Raw genomic sequence first — 23,916 nt, 5'->3', positions numbered from 1 at the left:
GAAGTCAAAAGAAAGGGCCATGTGGGTCAGTATTGCCATTGAGTGACCTGCCATTTCTTTAGGAAGTGGCAGTGGAGCTCAGAGGAGTGGAGATGATGGACGTGGTTCATGCAATGAACCCTGGAGGTCAGCAGGGCTGTTTGTATCCAGAGATCATTAGTGGGTCAAAAAGAGGTCCCTGAACCACTTGGTACTGAGAAGTCTCCAAGGCAATGTCCATTAAGGAAAAGTGCTTGCCAGTGTTTCTTTTGCTGTCGAGTTCCTTGAGAGCATTTACTCTCAAACTGTTGCTCAAGACACATCTGTCAGGAGGTTATTGGGCTGTAGGAGTAGATGGAGACCGAGTTGGCTGGCTGGAGGAGTGGTGAGCAGGTTTTAAGAGCCTGACATGGACAGAACTGTGATCCCATCCATCAGGGAGCTGGCAGTGCCTGGCTGGGCCGTGTCCTCTGCTGCTCTTGCCCACCCAGCTTTGCTCAAGGCCGGGAAAGGCTCCCTGTCGGGTCGTCCCTTCCGCTCTCTTTGTTTTCCTGCAAAATGCAAACTGGGCTTGGTCTGTGCATTGTTTTAAACTTGGGATTTTTTGGAAAAAAATAGCTAAAATGTTAGTTTCTGGATTAAGTGTGTGATGGAGAAGAAAAACTGTAGCAAAGCCTGTGCTGGAGACTCTGAGCTCCAGCCCACTGTTGGAGACCTGAGAGTTTAAACACATTTAAAAAGCTCCCAAATGTTGGACTATTTTTGGATTAATTATTCTGGGGGTGCTGAGAACTGAGACTTGGACACAGACCTGCAAAGCACAAGCTGTGCCAAGCACTGACAGCAGAGCAGGAACTGCTGCAGAGAGCATCTCACCTCTGCAAGCGGGTGATGACACGGCTGGGAGAGCTCTGTGGAAGTCAAACAACAGAGCAGATAAATTGGAGAAAAAGCATCTTTAGTTTTCTTTACTGCCTCCCTCCCTCCTTCCACCCATGTCTAAATATTTCTGACATCCAGGATAGACCATTTTATGGTGCCCTTCATGGGACCCTTCCTGGGCTTTAGAAGGTGGAAGATGTGTGTTGTGCTTTGTGCTTTCCTCTCTCCGTAGCCATAAAGCAGCAGTGATGCTGTTCCCATCAGGTTAACACAGAGATTGAATCGCTCTGTGCATCCCTCCCTGCCCATGCCAGCTGGGACCCCCTCCTTGGGAGCACATTCCAGACACCCATCACTTCCCAGCAGTTCCCTTGCCAGGGTCTGAACCACAGCAGGGGGACGTGTGTGTCTGTGTGTGTCTGTGTGTGTGTGTGTGTGTTTGTGCCTGCCCATGTCTATCCCTAAGCACAGAGAGGCTTTTGCTGGGTCACTGATACACAGCATCCTGAGGAGGCTCTTTGTCCAAGGCTCTCAGTCCCAGGCTCTGCAGTGCCCACCCAGGCTGGTTTTGCAGCCTGACATTCATATTGAGCAGTTTTTGGTTTCCTATAAGAAAGGGAAAGCAGCCCAAAGCTGTATCCTCGCACTTTAACCCCTGTGAGCCCCCCCATCATGTGGCTTGTCTGACACACAAGCTCCAGCTCCGTTTTCCCATTTTCCTCACAATCTCCTTTGGGACTCCCTGTGCTGCTGCCACGGGACGGGACCATGGCTGTCCCCAGCCCCTGCTGGCAGGACAGGGGTGGCTGCATCTGCCTGGTGTCAGCAGCTGTGTTCACAGCCCGTGGCACAGCAGAGAGAGCTGGGGTGGCTGCCACGTGGACGGCCCCCCTCGTCCCACCGGCTGGTCCCAGCCGGGACAGATGGCTCCTCTCCAGAGAACGGATGTGTCCGAGGCATGGAGGGTCCCCACGTCCCCAAGCCCTGCCCCGGGGGTCAGAGCAGAGATGCTTCCTGCGTGGTGGCTCTGCTCCAGCTCCACCCCAGGGGTGGGTGGACATCCCGGGACGAGGGAAGGCTGTGCTCCAGTCTCTCCCCTGGATTGTGGCGTCCTGTGGGATCTCAAGGCCAGGTTTTTAGAGGCTAAATCTCACTGTTACTATCCTTTTGATGTAGAGCATGGGTGGACTCATTAAGGATGCTCGTGCTGCTCATTAGCAGCCTGGCTGTCATCATGCCAAGGCCGTCAGCGTGCTGGCTCAGCCTCACCTCGTGGAAGCTCCTTTGGGATCCCAGGGCTGTGCCTCATCCTGCCCTGACCCTGTGCCTGTCTGGGTGCTGTGGGGCACAGGGGGTATTTGCAGCCTGTGGTGTTTGGATGGAGGTCCAGCAGTGGTTCTCTACATTCCCTCCCTTCTTGTGGAGTTCAGCCTTTTATTTCCATCTGGCTGGGGCCTGTGCAGAGCCCAGAGGTCTGATGGGCCCAGTTGGCCCCTTGTATTGGGGTCTCACATCCATGTATTCAAAGCACTTCAGTCTTTGGCTCACGTAGCCTCTAGGTTTGTTTTTAAGGTTATGAGCTTCTGTGGCTGCCACCTTTGGTTTTCTTGCTGCATTTATATGGATTTGGTGCTCTTCTGAGATTGTTTTCCTGGTCCCAACTTGGATTTTGCTGGCAGTGGGAAGCCTGTGTTTACCTGTGCATCCTTCGGATGTGAGAGGGAAAGGGAGGCACTGGGAGTTGGATTTCTGGCTGCCCCCAAATCCAGTGCTCTGCTCCACTCTGCCGTACTATAATGGGACCCTTTGCTCCCCTATGAGCATTTGTGGGGCGTGGGTGGGATGGAGGGCAGTGTGGAGATGGTTTCTGCTCTGGGGTTGAATTTCCTGGCCTTGGTTCCAATGTTGTTACTGGGTTTGTAACTTGTCTGAAGAGGCAGAGCGTGGCCTTCGGTACCCTCCTGCTGAAATGGGTTGTGAACCCTCGGATGAAGGAGCAGAAGTGGAATTATGAGACTTGCACAATGTCTTAAGTGTCTCTGGAGGTGCTCAGGTGGATGGTAACTAAATTCTGAACTCTTTTTCATGTTTTTCAGCTCTGAAAAGATCTTTTGAGGTCGAGGAGGTAGATCAGTCTTCGAATTCCTCCACCCCACAAAGACGGGCCCCGAACACCCTCCTCAGGTCCACCGTGTCCAGCTCCACGCAGAAGTTTCAGGAACTTGGCGCCAGGAATTCGGAACCATCCGCCCGACATGCAGAACCCACAGTCCAAAGATCACCCAAGCCCCCTCTGAGGAGAGTGGAGCTCTCTGGAACCAAACTGCCCGAGCCAGTGTCCAGAAGAACAGAAATCTCCATTGACATCTCATCCAAGCAGGTGGAGAACTCCACCTCAGGGTTGTCAAGGTTTGGCCTCAAACGAGCAGATGTGCTGGGTCACAAACCCCCCGAGCCCACCCCAAGGAGGACTGAGATCACCCTCGGCAAGCCCCAGGAGCCGGGTCTCCGGAGGGTGGAGGCGCCGGCATCAAAGATCCCGGAGATGCCGCAGCGAAGAGCTGAGACAGCCAGCGCTCCCGCGCCTGACACGGCCACCAAGCGCGTGGAAATCCAGGTAGCAAAGGCTGCTGAGGTCTCAGCCCCACCAGCACGGCAGGTGGAGAGCTCAGAGCCTCCCCTGCCCGCCCAGCCTCCCCAGGCAGAGCCAAAGCTGCAGCCGGTGCCGATGGAGAGCCCACCAAAGAGAGAAGAAGGTGAGTAGAGCTCTGGGCAGCTGCTGGGGTCAGACCCTGGCTGGTACCTGCCACAGGTCCCCATGCAGAGATGCCAAGCACTGTGTGCTGCTCTGTCAGCTCTGCTGGTGATGCCTTTCGAGGCTGCTCTTGGATCTGTGCTTGGATGTGTCTACATGCATAGCTGTTATCCTGGGGTTTATCCTGGCTGAAGGAGCTGTCAGTTTGAATAAGTAATGCCATCAAGCCTATAAGGAAAGAAAAGAGAAAATGCTAAAGGCCCGGGTGCTTGGAGAAAAAGACAGTTCTGCCAGCTCAGGCCCTGTGTGCAGACCCACCCACCCAGCCAGCATCCTGGGAAGGCTCTGGGGTGCAGGAGGGGCGGGGGCTGTGGAAGCGTTGTTGGGATGGCTCCTTGTTTAGTGTTGTTGCTTATGGTTGTGGGGCAGAAACCGCCTCTTCATTAGCAGGAGTCAGGGTTTTATTGACCTTGGAGCCGAAGTCTAATAACATCATGGACCAGAGCCACTATTAAACTGGAGCCCTGGCTTATATTAGCTCTATCTTGTTTTCAATTAATCCCGTATTAAAGCCATCTTCCCTCCCCCGCCAGCCGTCATTTATTCTCCCGAAGGTTTAGGAGATTTTTTTTTTTTCCTCTTCTGACCTGTTAATTACTTTTCCATTCCCCATCACCCACGAGCTCTCTCCTGTGAGGGATGCAAGGCACCACCTCCCCTCCCCACCCTGTGCATTTCCCCGGGGGCTGTGGATGATGTGGTCCCTCCCAGGACCTGGGAGGTCTGTGCCTGGCCCCAGAGCTGGGCCGTGTGCCCTTGTCTCACCCCACCATGGGTTGGTCCTCTGTCCTGCTCCATCCCCTCTCCCTGGGTGCAGCCCTGCAGTCAGAGGGCAGTGCAGGGGCTGTGGAGAGGGCAAGTTTCAGTGTGGGCAGGGTCTGAAATCAAATCAGGAGTCAGCAGTGGAGCTGACATCAAACTCACAGGGCTCAAGTGGGTTTCTCTCACTGTGTATGGCTTAGGCGTGGCTTTTCTGAGCTGGATTTTAAAGAGTGCGTCAACACCTCCAGCAGGTTACAGGTTAGTCCATCTCCAGCTGGGCATGGCTGGGCTCTGAGCCCCAGCCCAAGGATAGGGTTTGGCTGAGCCTCCCTTTTTTGTCCCCAGCTGCCATGTGTGTGGTGCCCAGGAGGCCCATCTTCCCCCATGGGTGGGTGCTCAGCCTTGTCCTACTGGGTCTGGGCTGCTCTGAGCTTCCCAGGCTTTGAACTGAGGATGGCTGGGCACTTTAAGAGCAGAAGACCATCTAAAACTGCTGAATCCTCCAGCTGCCCTGGGCAGGGGGAGAGGGAGAACAGCTGCTGGGATGAGTGTTACCCATGAGCCCAGCTGTCTGGAGTCTGTCTTGCAGCATGAGCCAGCCTTGGTCCTGGTACAAAAGGGGCTTTCAGTCCAAGTGTCTCCAAAAGTCACAGAATTACAGGATGGTTTGGCTTGGCAGGGACCTTAAATATCATCTAGTTCCAACTCCACTGCCATGAAGAGCCAGGAGACAAAGTTGTAGGGGTTGTGAGGGCTCTATCTTCTTTTCCCTCTGTGTCAGCATGAATCCACAGACCAGAGTCACTGCCAGAGCAATTGTCCCCTTCCTTATCTCCACCTCCTCCATTGCCATCACTTGAGGTTGCCTGGGTTTGCTTTCACACAGGACCCCATTTTGGGGTGCTCCTCCCATTGTGGTCCACAAAACCCACCCTGAGGTGATGCTGGGTGGGTGGATGGCATCTCTCCTTGTCACTGGTGTAAGTACACAGAGAGATTTGGGGAGGCTGCACAGGGACCCTCAGGATGTCCCATGGATGGGTGCAGGCATGTTGCCAATGCTCACCAGCTCCACTGCAGCTCTGGCCCCACCACAACCCCCAGAGTGAAAATGCTGGCTCTCTGATGTCTGCAGCAGAGACAACACATGGCAAGTCCTTCTCTCGGTGTTTGGGTCACCCAAGAGGTCCTCCCAGTGGATGCCCCTCAGTCCTGTTGCTCAGTTGCTGTCCAATGCAAACAGCTGAGCAGGGGGTGCAGGCAGCTGCCTCCAGCTGCCCTCAATGCTGTGCTGGGACTTGCCTTCCCCAGCTGTCAGGCTCAGCTGCCTTGCCCTTAACCCCTTGTCCCACTGCTGAAGGTATGCAGGAGAGCATGTTGTGCAGGAAGAGGCCGGTTGGAGGAGAAGAGCAGTCACAGAGAGCTTGGCAGTTCAGAACAAACCACAAAGGAAAGGAGTAATTATAGCCCTGAACTTCATTAAGGCAATGTGGCTGCTGGTGTGGGCTGAGCCTGCTCTGGAGCTGTGGTTCCCAAGGTGGGAGGAGGGCAGGAGATGTCTAGATGGGGCAAAAAATATTTTTCCCTGTCCCTGTTCTCCCTCTCTGAGTCACTGTGTTCTCCTACACTCCCAGGAGAGCACTGGCTTCACTTCTGCTGCTGTAACGTTGAGTTGGGCCATTGGTGACAGGGAGGTGGGACATGGTGCCCATCACAGTGTGATGTCCCACTGCACTGGCATCCCGGGCAAAGCTGGAGTTCGTGTCTCTGAACTGGCTGGTGCTCCCAGCTGGGACAAGGAAAGGTGATGGGATGACCAGGAGATGTGGATTGCTATAGCTGGAGTTGTCCAGAGAAGTCTGAGCAGGGCTGTGCAGTGGGTATAGGCAAGGGCAGAACATGCAGAGGGCAGAAAGAGGCACAAGCAACTGAAAACAGACATAACAAGGTGAGGGGAAGGGCTGTTTCTGAACCCGCAGCCTCAGGCACTGTGGGAGGCTGCCTTTGCTATGTAGGACTTACCAAATCTTAATATCCAAATATGACTGCCCGTGGGTGGTGGTGACCTCTGCCGAGCTCCTGCCGTGGGCAGCAGTTCACTCCCAGTCCCGGGGCACTGGCCCAGGATGGAGCTGGCAGACGAGGATGTTCCTCTCCTGCGCTGGCAGGGCAGGTCTGAGCAGGGTGTGTGGTGCCTGTGCCAGTGTGGCAGGAGCTGGTGCCTCCCTGTAAGGAGAGGAACAGGGAATCATTGTGGGAGCAGCAGTGCTTCATCCAGAGACATCCGCCAGCCCTTCGTAAAGGAGAGATCTTGAGGGATCCTCGTGAGCTGGCTGAGGGACAGGCAAACCCTCAGGAAGACCCACGTTGAGTCTATCTTGGCTAATCCTCCCACGTCCTCCTGCCTCAGCATCCCCTTCCACTGGTGCCTCCTGTCAGTGGTGCTGATGTTGTGTGGCTGAACGTCCTGGTCTTCTGTTGTTCCTCATGCCTTGCAGCGTGGTGCTGGTCAGGCTTGGAGAGGAGGGAAGGCATCGTTGGTCCCAGAAAGGTTAATTTTTTCCATTTTGGTTTAACAGTCTGTCTCAGCTCCTCCCACATCTGAACCTGTTTGTATTTGAGGTGAAGGCTCAGTTCTGGGATCTCAGGTGATGGCTTGGAAGAATTCCTAGATGAGAAGTGAAAGCTGGTTTGATCTGGTGGTCCTGTTTATCTCCACACAAGCTGCTGTGGGTGCCCAGGCCTTGAGGACAGCATGCAGCCAGCAAGGCAGGCTCTGCCCCACAGCACTGCTGCCTGCTCCTGCCCAGTGGTCCTTTCTGGATGCTCTGGAGCTTGTTTAGATAGATCAAGGCAGATACAATGAATAACAGGAATATTCACTTAAAGCAGGGACGTGACCTTCCTCTGCAATAGCTGTGGGATGTGCAGAACAGTCTGAACCATCTCTGAGCTTTCAGCTTGGTTGGAATCTTTGTCCCGTCACTGCCTGATGCTGCACTTTGGGACAGCTACACAAGGTGCCAGGTGCCTCTTAAAAGGCAGCAGGGGCCCCCTTCTTATTTTTGCTGCAGAACAAGCAGGGTGATATCAGGATAGTGATGTAATTCAGCTGTTTCACTCTTTTTTCCAGCTTGAACCCTTATGGAAAGAACTCCCTTGGAGTTGAGCTAAAATTAAAGCAATAAAAAAGTACTTAAATAAAAAAAAAACACCAGGGAAACTTTGATACCTACTGAGATCCTATTGTAAGTCAGGGGCCTGTTGCTCTGTGCTAGGAAGCTGTGGTGGGGGATGCAGCCCAGAGCCCCCCCCCAGCCTCGAGCCTCCATCCTGCCATGGACACCCAGCAAGCCCTGGGGTGACTTTTTTTCTGTGCTGTCCTCTAAGAGTGACACCAAGTGTGGGTCTGCTGTGCTGGAGCTCAGTTAGAGGGATTTGGACAACTATTAACACAGTGAGAAGCTTCCCGGGATGAAGAGCTGAGTGGAGATGCAGTGAGTCACCATTTCCAACTCCCAGAGCTGCACTGCTCTTTAGCTGTACAAAGAGATTAAAGCTGTAGGGAAATGTTTCCTTAAAACCAGCTGACAGATTTGGGCTAGATTACTGGTAGTCTTTTTTTGTTCTTGTTATTATTTTTAATGGGAAAGTGCATGCAGCCCGAGATACCAAATGGAGGGGCTGAGTGGGAAAGGCAGAGTCCCAGTTTTTGAACTCAGGTGCCAAAAATGAGATAATCTGGAAAAATCTAGACCTGCAGCGCCAGTGACTTGGAAGGAAGGAGCGGGAGCACGTGTGGGGGAGATGATCATGTCCCATCAAGGAGGCTCTGCCTGATCCAGGACGCCACGTGCGTGGCCTCCTGCCTGCACGGGGAGAGGGGGGGCCTGGCTCTGCCTGCTCCCCCCTCCCACCATGTGCTCTGTCCCTGGCTGTGCAGGGAGCACCCTCATTTTTGGGGTGTATTCTGATGCCAGGAAGGAGGCCAGGTGATGTAGTTGTGTTGGTGCTTGTGCTGCACATCCTTGCCTCCCAGGAATGTTGCTCCCAAACTCATTATGTTCATCTCTGGTCACACTGGCATTCACGTGTCCCCTGCTTTGTGTGGGCACAGTTTATGTGGATACTGTCATGGTCCCACATGGATGCTCCACCCTGGGCAGTGAGCCTGCCCGCCTCCAGGCTCCAGTGCAGCCAGCCAGGAGAATTGCTTTGCCTTTTTGGAAGTCCCTGAGGGCCCAAAGGAAAAGCAGTGATCTCCCCAGTTCAGCTTCATTATGCAAAGGAATAGTTTCCCATAGGAAACATTACAGTTCCCACTTCCCTTCCCTGCCATGCGTCATTTAAGACCAGGAGAGGGTGAAACTGTGGATGCTGCATCCAACTCTGGGGATCCCAACATAAGAAGGACATGGATCTGCTGGAGTGGGTCCAGAGGAAGCCACAAAGATGCTCCAAGGGATGGAGCCCCTCTGCTCTGGGACAGGCTGGGAGAGCTGGGGGCGTTCAGCCTGGAGAAGAGAAGGTTCAGTGGAGACCTGAGAGCCCCTTCCAGTGCCTAAAAGGGTTCCAAGAGAGCTGGAGAGGGACTGTGGACAAGGGCCTGGAGTAACAGGAGAGGGGGGAATGGATTCCCACTGCCAGAGGGCAGGGTTAGATGGGATATTGAGAAGAAATTCTCCACTATGTGGGTGACGAGGCACGGGAACAGGCTACCCAGAGCAGCTGTGGCTGCCCCATCCCTAGAAGTGTTCAAGGCCAGGTTGGATGGAGTTTGCAGCAACCTGGGATAGTGGAAGGTGTCCCTGCCCATGGCAGGGGGTGAGACTGGATGGTCCATAAGGTCCCTTCCAAACCAGTCTGTGATTCTTTGCTGAGCTTGCCGTGGGCTTGGTGACCTGGCAGGCCTCTTCCATGGGTGGGTTGGGTCTGTGGGTGAGGCTGGGGAATCCACGTCATCGCCTCCCGAACCTGGCAGGAAGCATCTGTGGGTGAACGTGTCTCTGTGGAGGTCAAAGCCTCCTGTTCCAGGCAGAAGGTGACCAAGTGCACTGCATCTGGAGTGCTGGCTGGCTGCAGGCTCGTGGGGTCTGTGCTTGGGGTGTGAGCCTTGTGCAGCCTCAGGACCCTCTGGCTCTGCACCTTCTGTGCCTGCAAACCAGGGCAGCCCCTGGGCAGAGGTGCCTTTGCTGGCTGAGAAACAGGAGTGAGTATTCCCACCTGCTGTGGGGTTTGTGTTCGTCTAAGTGGTGCTGAAAGGCAGGAGATACAGCCCTGGCTGAGGGTGGTGTGCAGGAACCAGACCCAAGAGTTTCTCTGTTTATCTTGTGGTATTTGCATGTCTGGAGCCCATGGCAGTCGTGCTGGGGAACATGCTCCCCACCCACCAGCTCCTTTGGCATCTCCAAGATTTCTCACATTTAGGTTAATCATCCTAGAGGCTGATAAGGCAAATAAAATCCGTTATCTTGACCAAGATAAAACAAAGAGTTTGCTTTGATCTCCCTCAGTAAGGCCTGGCCGCCCATTTTGTGACTGCTCTGCTGTCTGTCGGGGGAGGGAAGCGATGGCAATGGTGATGAACCTTCTGTAATTAAGAAATCATTTTCTTTTAAGCTATTTCTAGACCTTTGTCCCTGTCTGAGATGTTTCTGTTGGCCATCAGTTGAAGGGACACCATAGGCTGGGTGCAGTGCCAACTCCATAAACTGTGTCAGAGGACTCGAGGAACTGAATTGAGATTATAGAGAGATAACTTTGTTTTGAGAAGATCAAACGTTGTCGTGAGCAAAAAAGACAAGTTGACAGCAAGCCAGTTGTGTTCTTGACTCCTCCAGCAAACAAACAGACACAGAGACACTTTTGCATTGTCCAAGATGCCGTGATGAAGCTGAAGTGAACGTGGCTATAAATGGAAGAAGCAGCTGGTCTTGGATTGCAGCCTGTGCTCAGACTTCTTTGGGCCCAATTTTTCTTACATCTGTTACAGGTTTTAAAGGAGGGATGTGGGGAGAGAGCCTTTGGGTTGGTTACACTTGGGTTACTTTTTTCATTGCTCTTCTGAATGGGTCTCTGCACAAAAAGTTCCCTGGGTTTCTGTAGGGTCACACGCATCAATATTTTACCCTCTTGAGTGGTTTTGGTTTGTTTTGGCATGAAGAGAGCACCGGACATACTGAGGGACAAAGCTGCAACGAAGGGCCTGGTCCAAAACGTTTTGCAAACACCAGAACTTTGCAGATGTTTATGCGTTTATGGAAAGCAAACAATTTTAGAAAAGCCATCTAAGGTTGCTGTGCCAGCCCAGGAGTGACAGCGTGGGGATTTTGGGTTGCTTGGCTGGTACTGCGGTTTCTTCTGTGTGGAAGCCGTGGGTTGGTTTTTGCATAGCGAAGGCAATTTGTACAACATCAATGAAGAATGGCTGAAACAAAGCATCTTGCAACACCTTGAAGTTTCAAAGGTGGATGGTGCCCTAGCAAATGTTAGCATAACCTTGGATTTATGTTTAGCTTTCCAACCCTTGAGACGGTGTCTGAGTTGGGGGGTCTTACCAGCCCCTGGGTATTCTCTGAGTTCTGGCTCTGCAGAGGCTTTCCATGGTGCAGCTTTAGTGTGGTCCCTGGCTTATGTTTCTGAGGGGTACAAAACTATTTAGTGGAAACTGAGCACGTCCTTTTGTCTTTCTGTGTATTCAATCTTCATCCATCTACGAGCAAGACTTTTGCAGGGAATACTCCCAGTGGATCCCATGCACATGGCTTCATCCATCCATGGCATTCACCCTGTCTTGTCTGAGATGTCTGCACTTGAGCTAATCATCTGGATGTCTGCCTCAAGCCGGTGGAAATTATGTCCTCGAAGGGTTTATTTTTCTCTGCTGAACGTAAAGAGAGCTTATGGGATTGGTTTGCTGGAGATGTCTCTGTTTGGGTGAGAAAAACTTTACCCTCCTGTATTATTCCCAGAATCAGAGATGGAGGTGAAAAGGGATCTTGCAGCAGAACAGAACTGTGCCAGCCACTAATCCCTTGTTATCAACAGTGCTTGACAGCCCCCCAGCAAACCTGCTCCCCTTGGGTCAGGTTGTTTTATTGTTTATTTAAGTTCGTGGGTCAGACTGTCTTTGATGCTTATCAAGAGTACTTTAACTTTTTATGACAGTTCTGCCTTCTCCCCTTTCCTCCTCTCTTGCTGCACATGGACTAGGACAGACATTCCTTCCTTCTTTCAAAAAAAAGCTCAGTTTGGGGAGATCTGAGCAAGAAGATTAGATGGGAATCCGAAAGGATATAGTTCCTTGGAGGAGAGGGCAGTGATAAAAGTTAATGATACATAAGCTCTTGTAAGGAGCTTTCTCAGTTACAGCTGTGTGGTAGCTCACGAGTCTTAAATTGTAGGGCATTGCTTTCAACTCCAGCATGAATGCACCTGGGGTGTATTGCATGTGGGATAGGTAGATCTGGAGGGACATCACAGGAATTGCCCTACCCAGTTGGACTGGAGCCCCTGCCTGTGTTTTCTTCCCGTGTGTTTTGATTCTGGAGGGAAATTTCTTCATGTTTACTCATTTTTGTTTGCTCTGATCTGGGAGGCTGCTAGTAGAAAGCATTAGCTTTCTACTGATGCACCAACGTGGTGTGATCTGAACCCTCCTCTGCAGCTCTGGTGCGTGGAGGTACAGGATGAGTCCCTGGTTACAGTCTCTGAAGCTACAAATGTGCAGCTCATGCCCCATCACATGCAAGATGTACTGAGGGCATTCACTGGCAACCCCCATCTGTAGTGGAAATGAGTCCATGGACCAAGAGCCAGAAAAACACTGAGAAGCTGGCAAAAATTTGTATGGCAGGGGAGCCTGGTTGTGTTCCTGTCTTTGCTGTCCACTTGTTCACTGTCCTGGAGGAATCCCAGTACCCACTCCACTTTCTCCTTTTGTAACAAGGAGCTGGTGAACGTGGCAAGATGCCTGGGTTTTGGTCCTTGTGTCAGGTCCTTTCTTCATCCAGGTTCAGCTGGTGATAAGGAAATTGCTGGACTTGGTCACAGAGGTGCAGTGGGATAGTGCAGGGTGGGAGAAGCTGCTCTGCCCAGGTCACTGGAGTGGCTCTACAGAGAGAGAGATCCTCATCTGTCCAGGAGAAGAGGGAGGGTATCAGATGGTTTCTGTATCAAAACTTTCTCCACTCTACCCTGCTTTCCCCTAAATTTGAAAAACCCATAGTTTGGAGAGGAAACAAGGATTTGGAAGGCAAACTTTGGATGTGTCGCAGGGAGCAGATATGGGATGGATGTTGTCTCCTGACTGGAGGCTGCTGGCACTGAGGGAGGTAGAGCAGGCACTGGTGGGGTGTTTGGATGCTCTTTGCCTCATGTCCTCTTCCCCTGCTTCCATGTGGTGCAGATAGCATGGAGAATGGAGATTACCTTGGAGTTGTCCAGATATGTCCTGGGAAAAAGGAGTAGATGTGAGCAGCTTTTCTGATAAAACATAATTGTTTAGACAAACTCTGGCTGAACTTGCTTCCTCCTGCATCCCAGCAGGCAGATAAATGGGGTGGAAGTGGGAGGCCGAGTTCATAGGCTGCTGAGGCCCTCCCTGGGGTCACACCACCCCTGAGATCCCCTGTCCATCCATTTTGGTGGCCTCGGGGAAGACAAGAGGATGCAGTTGACTGCTGAGGATGATGCCCTGGCTTTAGGTAGTTCAGTGCTCTGAGACGTGGCAGAGACCTTGATAATGAGCGGTCCTGGTGGGCAGCAGTAAATCCATCCTGGTGCATCTGCAGAGGTTGGACCTTGGTTGCATGTTGCTGTATGGGATGCAGGAGGTGAATTTGCTCCAGCCCAGTTCTCTCCAAACCTGGCAGTCCTGGGCATAGGGTGGCTGGGCAAAGCCCTGGCCCCGAGAGAGATTCCTGTTAGACCTGGAAATGATGGGACAATCAGGATTTGGGTGGGATGTGGCCACTGGAGAGATGTTGTCATGCCCTGCATGGCTTCTACTGAGGTCTCCAGGAATTGCTTTGTGGAGTCAGATAAAATCTGAGATCCTGCCATAACACTGATGTTCCTCCCACCATCCCTCAGGGAAATGGTCCTCCTTGCCCTACTTTGTGTAGTAAATAAAAGTTTATTTACAGCCCAGGAGTGCACGCCCTGAGGTTGGGAGGTGAAGGGTTCCTGCAGGGCCCTGGAGGAGCTCTGGGGTTTCCTCTCGGCTTTGTGTCTTCGGTTCCTGGGCAGAAAAGTCTTGGGAAGGAGCAGCTCTGTGGGTGGGAGCTGGGGGAAGCAGAGCCCTTTACGTGGGCCCTGGGGCATGGCTTTGTTTCCCTGTAATAAGGTCACAAGTGTGTGTGTCACCTGGGGAAGAGCTGGGAGGAGATAACCAGCGTGGGCTGGAGCAGCCAGGGACAGCAGCAGGGGATGGGCTGCCATCCATCTGTCTCCCCCCTTGGCTGAGGGTGATGTGAGGATGGGGCTGAGCTCCTCTGACCAGGGTCTGTGAGGTTTCCAGCTCTGCCCTGGCACTGCCCAGAATTGCTCTGTGGAGCTTCAGGGAAAGAGCATTTGGCTTCTCCGCCACTTGGACGAGTGGGAAGGGTCTCTTTGGGGTTATTTCAGCCCATGTGTGGGGCAGATTGTATATAGGACAGTCGTTTGAAGAGCAAGCAAACCAAAGCTGTGACTTGGGCTGCAATGAAAGAGCAAAGCTGGGAAAGCTTCAAATCATGGCTGCAGAGACAAGGGGGACATGGTTGTGGCTTTCTGCTGGGTAACAGTGTTGTGTCCCTTGGGAGGGACACAGAGAACATTGTTTTGAGTTTCTGCTTCTCCTTCTCATTTTTTAGACATGCAAAATTAATTGCTCCCTTTCATTGTCTGCAGCAATATTTGTTTTGCTGCTCTGTGGCAGCGGGGCCTGGATGGGTTTCACAAACTGAATTTTCCCTGGACAAGCCCCTCCTCTGATTTTGCACTTCCAGCTGCCAGGCCCTGTTTTAAAACAGCTTGCACCGAGGCTGAAAATATTTGAAGGGCAGAGCAATGCCTTGCAGGAAATGGCTTAAGCTTCCTGCTCCCAAGATGGTGTGAGTGTTAAAACAGAACTGGAGAAATATTAGACATCCTACATCCGGCCCGGCAGAGGAGGGTGACCCGGGGGTGATGGGATGGAAAGCCCAGACCACCCCCCACTGCTGCCTGTGCCCAGCAGGATGAGGGGCCCCCCCAGTCCCTCATCCCCCCGACTTTGTAGAGGGGGGAAAAATGGGCAAATTGTTTCCTGCTCCTCAGGGCTTTGCTGTGTTTTAGTTTTGTGGGAAATGTGTGGGGAGAACTGGTCAAAGGTGCGGGGCAAAGTGTCAGCAGAGTGAGTTTCCAGCAGAAAATGGGATCTGGGAAAGCACTGGTTATGACAAAGTGTTTGTATCAGTTTATCCACCACCTTTGAGCCTGAAGTGAAAGGTGAATGTCTAGGATGGATGGATCTGAGTTGGTCCCGTTTGTTTGGGGCTGGAACGGAGCTTTCTGCATCTGTCAGCAAAAAAACATATGGAGTTACTGACTTAATCAGAGGCAACTTAATTCTTCCAGCTCTGATGAATTCCCACTTGGTGCTGGCTGAGCACCATCTACCTGGCCAGGCAGGGAATAGCAGCTGGCTGTGCATCCAGGATGAATGGACAAGGGTGGAAGAGAAATGGGAGCGTGTGTCGGGGAGCGTGGGGAAGGGCAGGCATGAGGGGGGAGGGCAGTGGACCTGCGGGCAGGGTGGTCCTCGCTGGAGCTCTCGGGTGGGAGTCACATCTGCAGGTATTATTCAACTGCCTGGGGGTTACTGCCCTTTTATGGGAAACTTCTCCAAACCCCAGTTTGTTGGCTGGAGCATGGAGATTTAGGTAATTTTGTTCAGAATGTTATCAGTTGAGTAAAAAATACCTGAGCCACGTGGCTGGGGGTCTGTAGGTGCAGTGGAGGAATGAGATGGGGGCTGCAGGGCTGTGGGCAGAACAAGCAGGGCACAGTTCAGAGCTTGGGCTGTTCCGAGCTCATTCCTACTTCCTCCAACAGTCACTAAGAATCATAAAATTGCTCCTAATGGAAGAAAAATTACACCAATGCTGGGACCTGAGTCCCTCTGGGAGGCGTGTTCCAGCTCCAGGAGCAGGAGCAGAGCATGTGGGTGCTCTTTGGGCGGGTGCACCATGAATGGAGCATTATGCTGTGCTCCAAGCACCCTCCTCCCAGGCTTTCCGCTTTGACCCCTTCCTTTCCTGCGCTGTTTCGTGTGGGATGGTGGGAGCCCAGGCAGATCTGCAGCAGCGTGGCTCCAGAGGGGTAAGTTCCATCCTCAGCAGGCGGGTCTGGGCATGGGGAGGTCAGATTGCTGGTGCCCACCTTTCCCCATGGCACATAACCCCCCTAAACCCTGAGAAGTGCTGCCCTTGGGGCTCTGGATTTGGCTGAGCTGTTTGTTTTCCATGGGGTGCTTTTCCCGTGAAGGCTTTGACCAGCAAACTTTGGGGAGGGGAAGATGAGGCTGATTTGAATCCCAGAAGGAGTTACAGCTGGCTGAAAGCTGTGTCTGCAGCCCCCTAATCCATCAGCAGTGCCCACAGCTCTCAGACAACAGGCTGGGGCTGGCGAAGCTGAGGGAGTGTGAGCCAGCCCTGGGGCTGCTGTTGCAGGGTATTGGGAGGCAGGAGAGGAGGGGTGGGCTGCACCAGGCTGCATGGAGGGGCTGCAGGACTGGAGGGGCAGATACTGGGCTGTTTGGGGTCAGAATTACAATTATTTGACTTGGAGTCCTCCCCGTTTGCCTACGTGGCTGCCACACTGTACAGGGTCCAGGGGGATGGTCACACAGAATGGGGGACAGGGGATGTATGTAGAAAGGCTTTGCTGTCCCAAATGGTGCTGGGTTGGAGGCTGCTTTTACCCTGTTCACCCCATCAGCTGGTGAAGCAGATACCCACACAGCATCCTCGGGTCCACAGAGCTTCAGGTGGACTGGGGGAAGGGGGGGAATTCATTGGAAAAGGAAACATCCTTCCCCAGAAGTGTCCTGGAGCCTGTCAGATGGTTCAGCATCCTCAGCTTGTGCTGAGCAGCTGTGGTGGAAATGTGGGTCTGCAGGAAGGAGCGATGCCGCTGTGTAATCACTGCATGGTTGATTTATTTTTATTATTCTTGCTGGCTGATCCTCGGCCTCCTACTCCCAGCCCTTCCCTCCGTGTGACTGTGGGCCAGTGCATCCCCACATGGGAAGTGCCCTCCTTTCCCACCTTTCCCACGGCTCCCGCAGAGGGATGAGGAGCCCTGGGGCTGCAGCAATGGGAGGGGCACAGAAAGGTTTGGGAAGAGGTTTGGAAAGGGCTCATTGCAGGGCAGAGGGCAGTGCTTGCCTTGCTAGACCACAGGTCTGTAGGGGGGCAAAGTTTGTCTTAAATCTTCCTTAAAACTCGTCTTAAATCTGAAATGAATGGACAGTTCGAGTTTTAGCAAGTCTCTGTGAGACTCTGAGGTCCTGCCTTGCCCTGATGTGGTGTTCACTGCTCAGGAAGGGGATGGATTGGGATGGGAAGGGCAGGGACATCCATCTCCATCAGATAGAGGGGGTCTGCACTGGACCTGCCTCCATCCCTCAAGGGATGAATCCAGCACCCAGCCTTTGCCTCAAGAGGGCACAGCTGGTTTCCTCATTGCTCTTCATCTAAAAAATAAGTTTGCACCACAACCTTTGCTTGAATGGTCCCAAACTCTGGTCCCAAACTTGGAGCCTTCAGTAATGCTTTTTCTTCAGGACCAAAAATGTGACTGATGGTTGATAGATCCCCAAGAGTACTTCCAGGGTTGTGGAGGGACCCGGGACCCCAAGAACATGCTGAAGTCAGCAGCACTCTCTGCTCTCAGCTTCAAGAGGGTGTCAGACATGAGAACTGTATCCTCCAGAACTGAAAACCTCAAACCTCACTGGGGCCTCGTGACCTTTAAGAGGCACAGAGTGTCACAGAGCAAAGCCTCTGCCTTTATCTGCAGATCACAGCCCGGGGAGGAGGCTCTGAGGGGTGATGGGGCTGTTCTGGTTTCTCTGAGTTGGTGTGTGGGAGGCAACGGGGCTGTTCTTGTTCTGTGGGGTGATGGGGATCAGCTTGGCCTCCACTCTGTGCTGGCCGTGTTGAGATGTGGCTACAGGAAAGGGAGACAGGGCTGGAAGGACCCTTTGTGTCCTGCGGATTTGGGTTCAGGGAGTTGCTCTGAATATATCCCACGGGAGCATCTCCTGCCACTGGACTGGAAAGTATGACCTGCTGGTACAGTGTTAGGTCTGTGGGTGCTGTAGAGCTGGGGATTGGGTTTAACAGGGCCAAACAGGTACAAATGAACCCCAGAATCAAAACATGTGCCGAGTGTGCATGGCAGGACTGAAAAAAATGTTCCTTTCACTCACACCTAAAGCCAAGCTCTGCTTTATTAAAGGTGACTCTCCCCAGCATGTGGTGGCTCCCGATGAGTGGCTTTGAGAGTTTATTCAGCAGCAGCAGCAGCTACTAATTTAGGTCTCTTCCCTTTCCCAGAAAATGCAGCGTCTGCCTCCCTGGCCTCCATCAGGGGTGTGTGGACACCCTGCTCTCAGTCTGAGTGCTGGTCTCTGTCCATGTAGTAATGGGGTGGTGATGGGGACCTGGGTGCACGTGCTGAGTGCTTCATTTCCCACTTGGTGTGATTGTGGTGCAGGCCTGCCCCTAAGCATCTCTCAAATATCGATTCTGTCCTGCAATCTCTTAGGGACCATTACAGCCTCATTGGAATTAGGTGCCCAAATACCATTTAGGATGTATGTCTCGGCTCTTCTGTGTTTCTGAACACAGCACTGCCCCACCACCCTGATGCTGAAAGAGCATCAAACCCCAAGATGTGCTCTGTCGTGGGGAGTGGGATGATGGGAGTAGCTGGGGTGAGGGAGGAAGAGGCAGGATGCCCCTCTAATACCTCTTGGGTATAGGGGGAGGAACTTGGAAATACTGGCACAGCTTCTTTCATGTCATGATGGAGCCCATGGCGGGCAGACATCACGTTACAGCTTAGCATGACTGATTCAGTAGCTGATTTGCTGTAAACACCTTCTGTGTTCAGTAGGACAAGAGGTGTTTCCCCAAAGAGCAGGTCAGGACATCACAGCTCCAGGTCTGCTGCCCCACCTTTCCTATTTCTCTCGGACTATCAGGCACCTTGAATCCATCCAGCCCCTCATTTAAACTCCTCCTTGAGCTACAGGATGTCCTGTGAGATTACTGAGTGCTTTAATGAGGGGCTTTCTTAGCTTGGCAGAGGCTGAGCAGACCCCAGAAGGCTCACGTGCTGGGGGAAGAGTCTGTTGCCAAGTCGTAGGAGGAATTCCCACGTTCCTGTTCCTTCCTGCTGGCTGCCAAACGCTTGTCCTGTCCACAAAAGCTGATGTATTTGGTAGGATTTAACCTTTGCTGAAAGAAGTGAATAACAGAGATCTTTTACTTTTGGTTTCTGGGTGTAAATTCACAACTCAGCGATGGTTTTGTATGCACAACACAATTCCGTGGTGGGAAAAAATGAAGGAGAGACTGAGGGAGACTTTGCTTGGGTGAAGTCCTTTATAGCCGTAGCTGGGAGCCTGCAGGGAAATTACCATTCCTTCCTACCCTGATGAACCCTCAAACCAGGCTTTAGGTGCCAACCAGACCCTGTCATTTCAGTAGAAGCACAAAGGCAGCCCCGTGGGATGCAGAATGTGGGGTTTCTCACGCCCAGAGTCGCTGCAGGTCCTGCCCAGACAGACGGACACAGTCCCTGGTTTTCCCTGTCAGCAAGCAAGCATGTCTATGGAGTTTCAGGGAGGGGAAATGCTCTTTTTCATTGCTTCTTTTAATGCCTACAGCAGAAGACACAGCTAGCACTTTTTTTCTGCCCTGGACAATCTTTCTTTTCTGTTCTCCAGTTATTCTCCAGCCCTGGTGATTGCCACCACTCATGTAATCAGCAGCACCCAGGGCTATTGAAGTGGTATGTGAACCACAGCCTGGCTACCTCTATAGTTTGGGAAAGCTGGTTTGGGAAAGCTCCCAAACCTGGGCAAAGAAAAGAGAAAACCATCAGGTCCAGGTACTGCTTGAATTAATTTTTCAAGGAATCAGCCATGGCCTATGTTTGGGATCAGCAGGAAGGAACTGTGCACAGAGAGATCTCTGAAATCTCATAGTGGCCATCACACAGTTCTACCATGCTGAAGGTACTCCAGCAGATTCTTTCCTTACTTGGACCTCAGTATTTGCTGGTTGAGTCCCTCTGTGATCGCAGAGCCACAGTGAGATTCAGAGAGACTTTGCTGCTCCGTGGCTGCTTGGGACAGTGAGGTGCTCCCCATCCCAGAGAAAGTCTTGAGTTGTGTCATGCTGGAGAGGGTACAGGACTCTGGTCTCAGCTCCACTTGCCATGAGCTGATGCCCCCATCGCTCTGCACCCAGCAGTGAGCCAGAAGTCGCCCTGATCAAGGTCAGCTGTACAGCAGGGCAGTGCGTGGCCTCCAAAAAGCTGGAATGACTCCATCTCCAGCACAACAAGATTTGGTTCTAATTAAATGGACACCCATGTAGGTGACCCCAGGCACTCCTCCCCATGGGGGGGGGTGAAGCTGCTGGTGGAGTGAGGCACTTGGTTAAGGGGGTTGCTTTGGAGTGGACTTGCAATGGGACCCTGGGGAAGCAGCATGGAGAGGTCCAACCTCTTACCAGTGTTTGCTGTTCCTGAGGCAGCAATTCTGTCCTGGAAGTAAAGCTCCAGGGAATCAGCAGAGGCAGGAGTATGGAGCATGTGGAAATCAGATTTAGTGCGTTTGTGGCTTGCTAAAGATCAGGAGTTGGAGTAATTGCCCCCAAAATGACAAGGTGTTGGTTATAAGTGCAGCCCATGGTATTGCAGCTGTCCCAGGGGTTATGACTGGTGCCATAACCCCACAGGCTTCTCTTTTCTTGCATATCTGTGTAAATCTCTGCACTCCCATTAGTGCCTGCCCTCAGCACTCCCTGAAAATTGCCCAAAAATTCCATCTTGGTGCAATTTAGGATACGCTCCAGCCTGCCCCGAGAACATCTGGTATCTGTGCATCGGGTGATATTAATCACAGCGTGAGCGCAGCCAAGTGTTAAACGGCAGAGCCCTCCCACCTCCCCCCTGCAAACGAAGGTTGTTTCCATGTTCCAGCAATAAAACGAACCTAACATTCCGGGGCAGGCGGTGATCTGGCAGGAACAACGTCTGTGTGGGATGAAGGGATGAGGAACACTCTTAAATGGGCCAAGAAACCATGTGGTCCTAGGACTTTTTGAAATCCCTGCGGTGTTTGAAGCTATTTTCTGGCCCTCCTCATTTTCTGAATCCACGGCTATTCCTGCTGCATCTGCAACTGCTCCCTCTCCCCCGGAATTTTGTGCTGAGGCCTTGTTGTTTTGGGTGTAAATGCTGCTCCCTGTTTCCAGGAAAGTAAACACCCCTCCCTCGCCCTGCTTTGCTGTGCAGATATCAAAGTGCTTCGCAAAGGAGGGGAAATGTTTCTGTTTTGCTGATGGAGGAAAGGAGTTGCAGAGGCTGCTGAGAAATCCATGGGAATCTGCTCACTCGGAGGGTGCTTGTGGTTTTGCTTCAGGACACTTAGTGGCTTCCTTTAGAGTTGGGCAACGAGCAGACAGGACTGGCACAAGGAATATTTCTGCTCCCCTTTTTCTCGGGTGACCACACGCCAGACAGCGAGCAAACCCCCACTGGCACTGCACTGTTTGCCTTGCCCCCAAAGGAGAGCCCGGCTCAGATTTGCCCCCTGGTCCCCCACTTTGTGGCTGAGTTTTTTAAAAAAAAAAACAAACACCAGAAAAAAAATCAAAACTGTGTTTTGAGCACAGTTGGCGCCTCAACCACCGAGGCTGCTGAGCTTTCAAGGGAGGGCAGCCCCAGCACTGCTGCCTGGGAGGGATGGGGGGGATGAGAACTCTTGTGTGGTGCCTTTGATGTTGGAGGCTTTTACCCGCGTTACCCGGGGAGAAACTGGAGTGCTTTTCATGTCTAGTGGTGAGGGAGGCAGAGAGCCAGGAGGGATCTGCTTTGTGAGACCTTTTCGAAGGGAATTGAGAAAAACTTTTCAGAAGTTGAGGGGGAGAATCGCTGGGGAGGCAGCTGAAATAGGTGCTGAAGCATCCTTGGCTCTCGCAGGCGCCGGGCAGCGTGCATTGTCCTCGTCATCCTTGGCTGAGTAAGTCTCTCTCTGCTTGAGCTCTACCCAGCCTTGAGGAATAAAAAGCTGTGGCAAGGGCTGTGCTGGGGTCTCCAGAGCCGTGCCAGTGGGGAGTTGTGGAGTGGGCAAGCTGGAGCGTGGCCATGCGATGAGTACATGGGGGTTTGAAGGGTAAGGAGAGGAAAAAGAGAGCAGTGGCTTAGCAGGGGGGAAAATACCAGGGACATGATGCAGGCACAGTCACAGCACGGTGATTTGTCAGGGCCTGTGCTAAGGGAGGAGGCAGAGCCAGCTCTGCCACCCGCTCGGGCTCGCTGTGGAATTTTGCTCTGTGGGGCTGAGCCTCAGCCACCAGGGTTGGAGCAGGCAGAGAGCAGGAGAGGGGAGTCACAGTGGCTGGTGACAGGTCCTGGGGGTGAAATGGGGTGGCAGCAACCCTGACATGGTCCAGGCAGTGGGGGTTCCCTGGGGTGTCAGCTCTCAGCAGGCTGGGACCGTGGTACAGGCAGTGTCCTCGCCCAGCTCCCACAGCCCTGCGGTGAAAAGAGACCCTGGTTGCTGGTGATGCCAGGCAAGGGTGAGAGTGCTGCCTGTGGTGAGGTCTGTGCTGAGTTTGGGAGCCCTGCCCCACCCGGAGGGGCCAGGTGTGGGTTCCAAATGCACAGGTTGTGGGAAGGGGCTGCTGCAGCCTCGCCAGCCTGGCAGATGTGTGGCCGTGTGGGCTTTGCTGATTCCATTGGAGATGTTCTTACATTACTTTTGGCAAATGCATTTCTGTGGCATCATGGGGAGTGCGTCTGGTGACGTAAGAGAGGTCTGGCAGTCCACGTTTGCCTCCTTGCTTTCTGCTCTGGAAGCTGGTTGTGAACTGATGTGGGAAAGGAACCTCCTGCTGTTTAATGGCCCCTTGTCCTGATGAGCACTGGGGAAAACCCATCTTCTGAGCATCCTTTTGTGCTTTAGTGGGTGCAGGGCTCCTCTCCCCAGCCCTTTTCTGTAGCTCTCAGTGCCTGTGTGGGAAGTGCTTCCCAAAAGCAACCTACTGCTGCTCTCCCCTCCTCTAACCCAACCTGCCCCAGCACTTGCAGCAGCCCCAAAATCTGAGCTGCAAACTGTGCCCAGTGCAAACGTCCCCCCCTGTGCAGGGGCATGCACTGTGGGGTGCACTGGCGTCACCCAGAGCCCTGGGGACATCCCAGCCCCCCAAAAAGGGCAGGGGTGTGAGGATGCCACAGGGATGGGGACATCGAAGGGATGAGGACACTGCAGGGATGGAGACAGCGTGGGGAGGGGGCGCATGGGGATGTCATTGGAATGTAGACACCGTGGGGACAGAGACAACACCGGGTTGGGGACACTGTGAGGACAGGACACATGGGGATGCCCGGCTGATCCCTTCCTTGGGGGGGAATGTTCGGGCTCCTGCCCGCGGGACCCCCGGCCCCGAGAGCAGGGTGTGGGGGTGCCAGCTGCTCGCTGTCCCCACGCGTGGCACAGCCCACTGAAGTGGGACTCGCCTCCCCCTCTCTTTAATTGGCTCTTTTGAACCAGCCCCGGCCAAGCCCCTCCCGCCCCCCGGTCCAGGCCCCGCACTGGAGCTGCAGCCGCCGGTGAGTGCTCGGGGATGGGGACGGGGGGTCCTGGGGATGGGGGATCCGAGGGGGACGCAGGGGCTCTCCCAGCCCCGCTGTGGGAGGAGAAGAAGCGGCGGCGGGGTTGGGGACGGGGCTCCGGGGGCGGCAGCCGGGTCACCCTGCGCTCGGTCCCGCGTGGATGTGCCGTCCCCGCGTGGATGTGCCGTCCCACGTGGATGTGCCGTCCCCGCGTGGATGTGCCGTCCCATGTGGATGTGCCGTCCTCGCGGTCCCCTCCCGCAGTTTGTCCCGTGTGGTGTCAGGGCACTGGAGCTCGGCTAACCGGCCAGCTGGGAACCCCACACTGGTTTTGTCCTCCCTTTATTTTTCTTTTTTCATTATTTGAATGGCCCTGCTGCATTCTCCCCTCGCCGCTCCCGAGGGCTGTTTGCCCAGGGACCGTGACACGTTATGTGTAGGTGACTTGCCAAGCACTGGGGTTTTACCGCTTGCCTTATTCCAGCAGAGGTTGGAGGTGCTGGGCACAGCAGCCCGGGCCGTGTCAGTGTGTGCCTCCAGGAATCACTCTTTCCCCCTGTATCCCAGTGTCTCACTGTCACTGGGCACCTTTGCACTCC

The 23,916-nt window shown here is 53.4% G+C and overlaps 1 protein-coding gene across 5 annotated transcripts in view; it reads left to right on the top strand.

Annotated features, from left to right (window-relative positions):
* The window catches only part of SEPT9 (septin 9), a 136,079-nt gene that overhangs the window by 75,993 nt on the left and 36,170 nt on the right, over nucleotides 1–23,916 (top strand). For all 5 annotated transcript variants that reach the window (XM_017833069.1, XM_017833072.1, XM_017833071.1 and 2 more), the window contains one exon: nucleotides 2,958–3,617. In XM_017833069.1, the coding sequence (XP_017688558.1) occupies nucleotides 2,958–3,617 (660 nt within the window). The remainder of the gene's footprint in view (nucleotides 1–2,957; nucleotides 3,618–23,916) is intronic.

The sequence above is a fragment of the Lepidothrix coronata genome, unplaced genomic scaffold (assembly GCF_001604755.1).
Source record: "Lepidothrix coronata isolate B3197 unplaced genomic scaffold, Lepidothrix_coronata-1.0 Scaffold210, whole genome shotgun sequence".
In the NCBI taxonomy this organism is placed as follows: Eukaryota; Metazoa; Chordata; class Aves; order Passeriformes; family Pipridae; genus Lepidothrix; species Lepidothrix coronata.
This window is presented reverse-complemented; position numbering and strand designations above follow the sequence as displayed.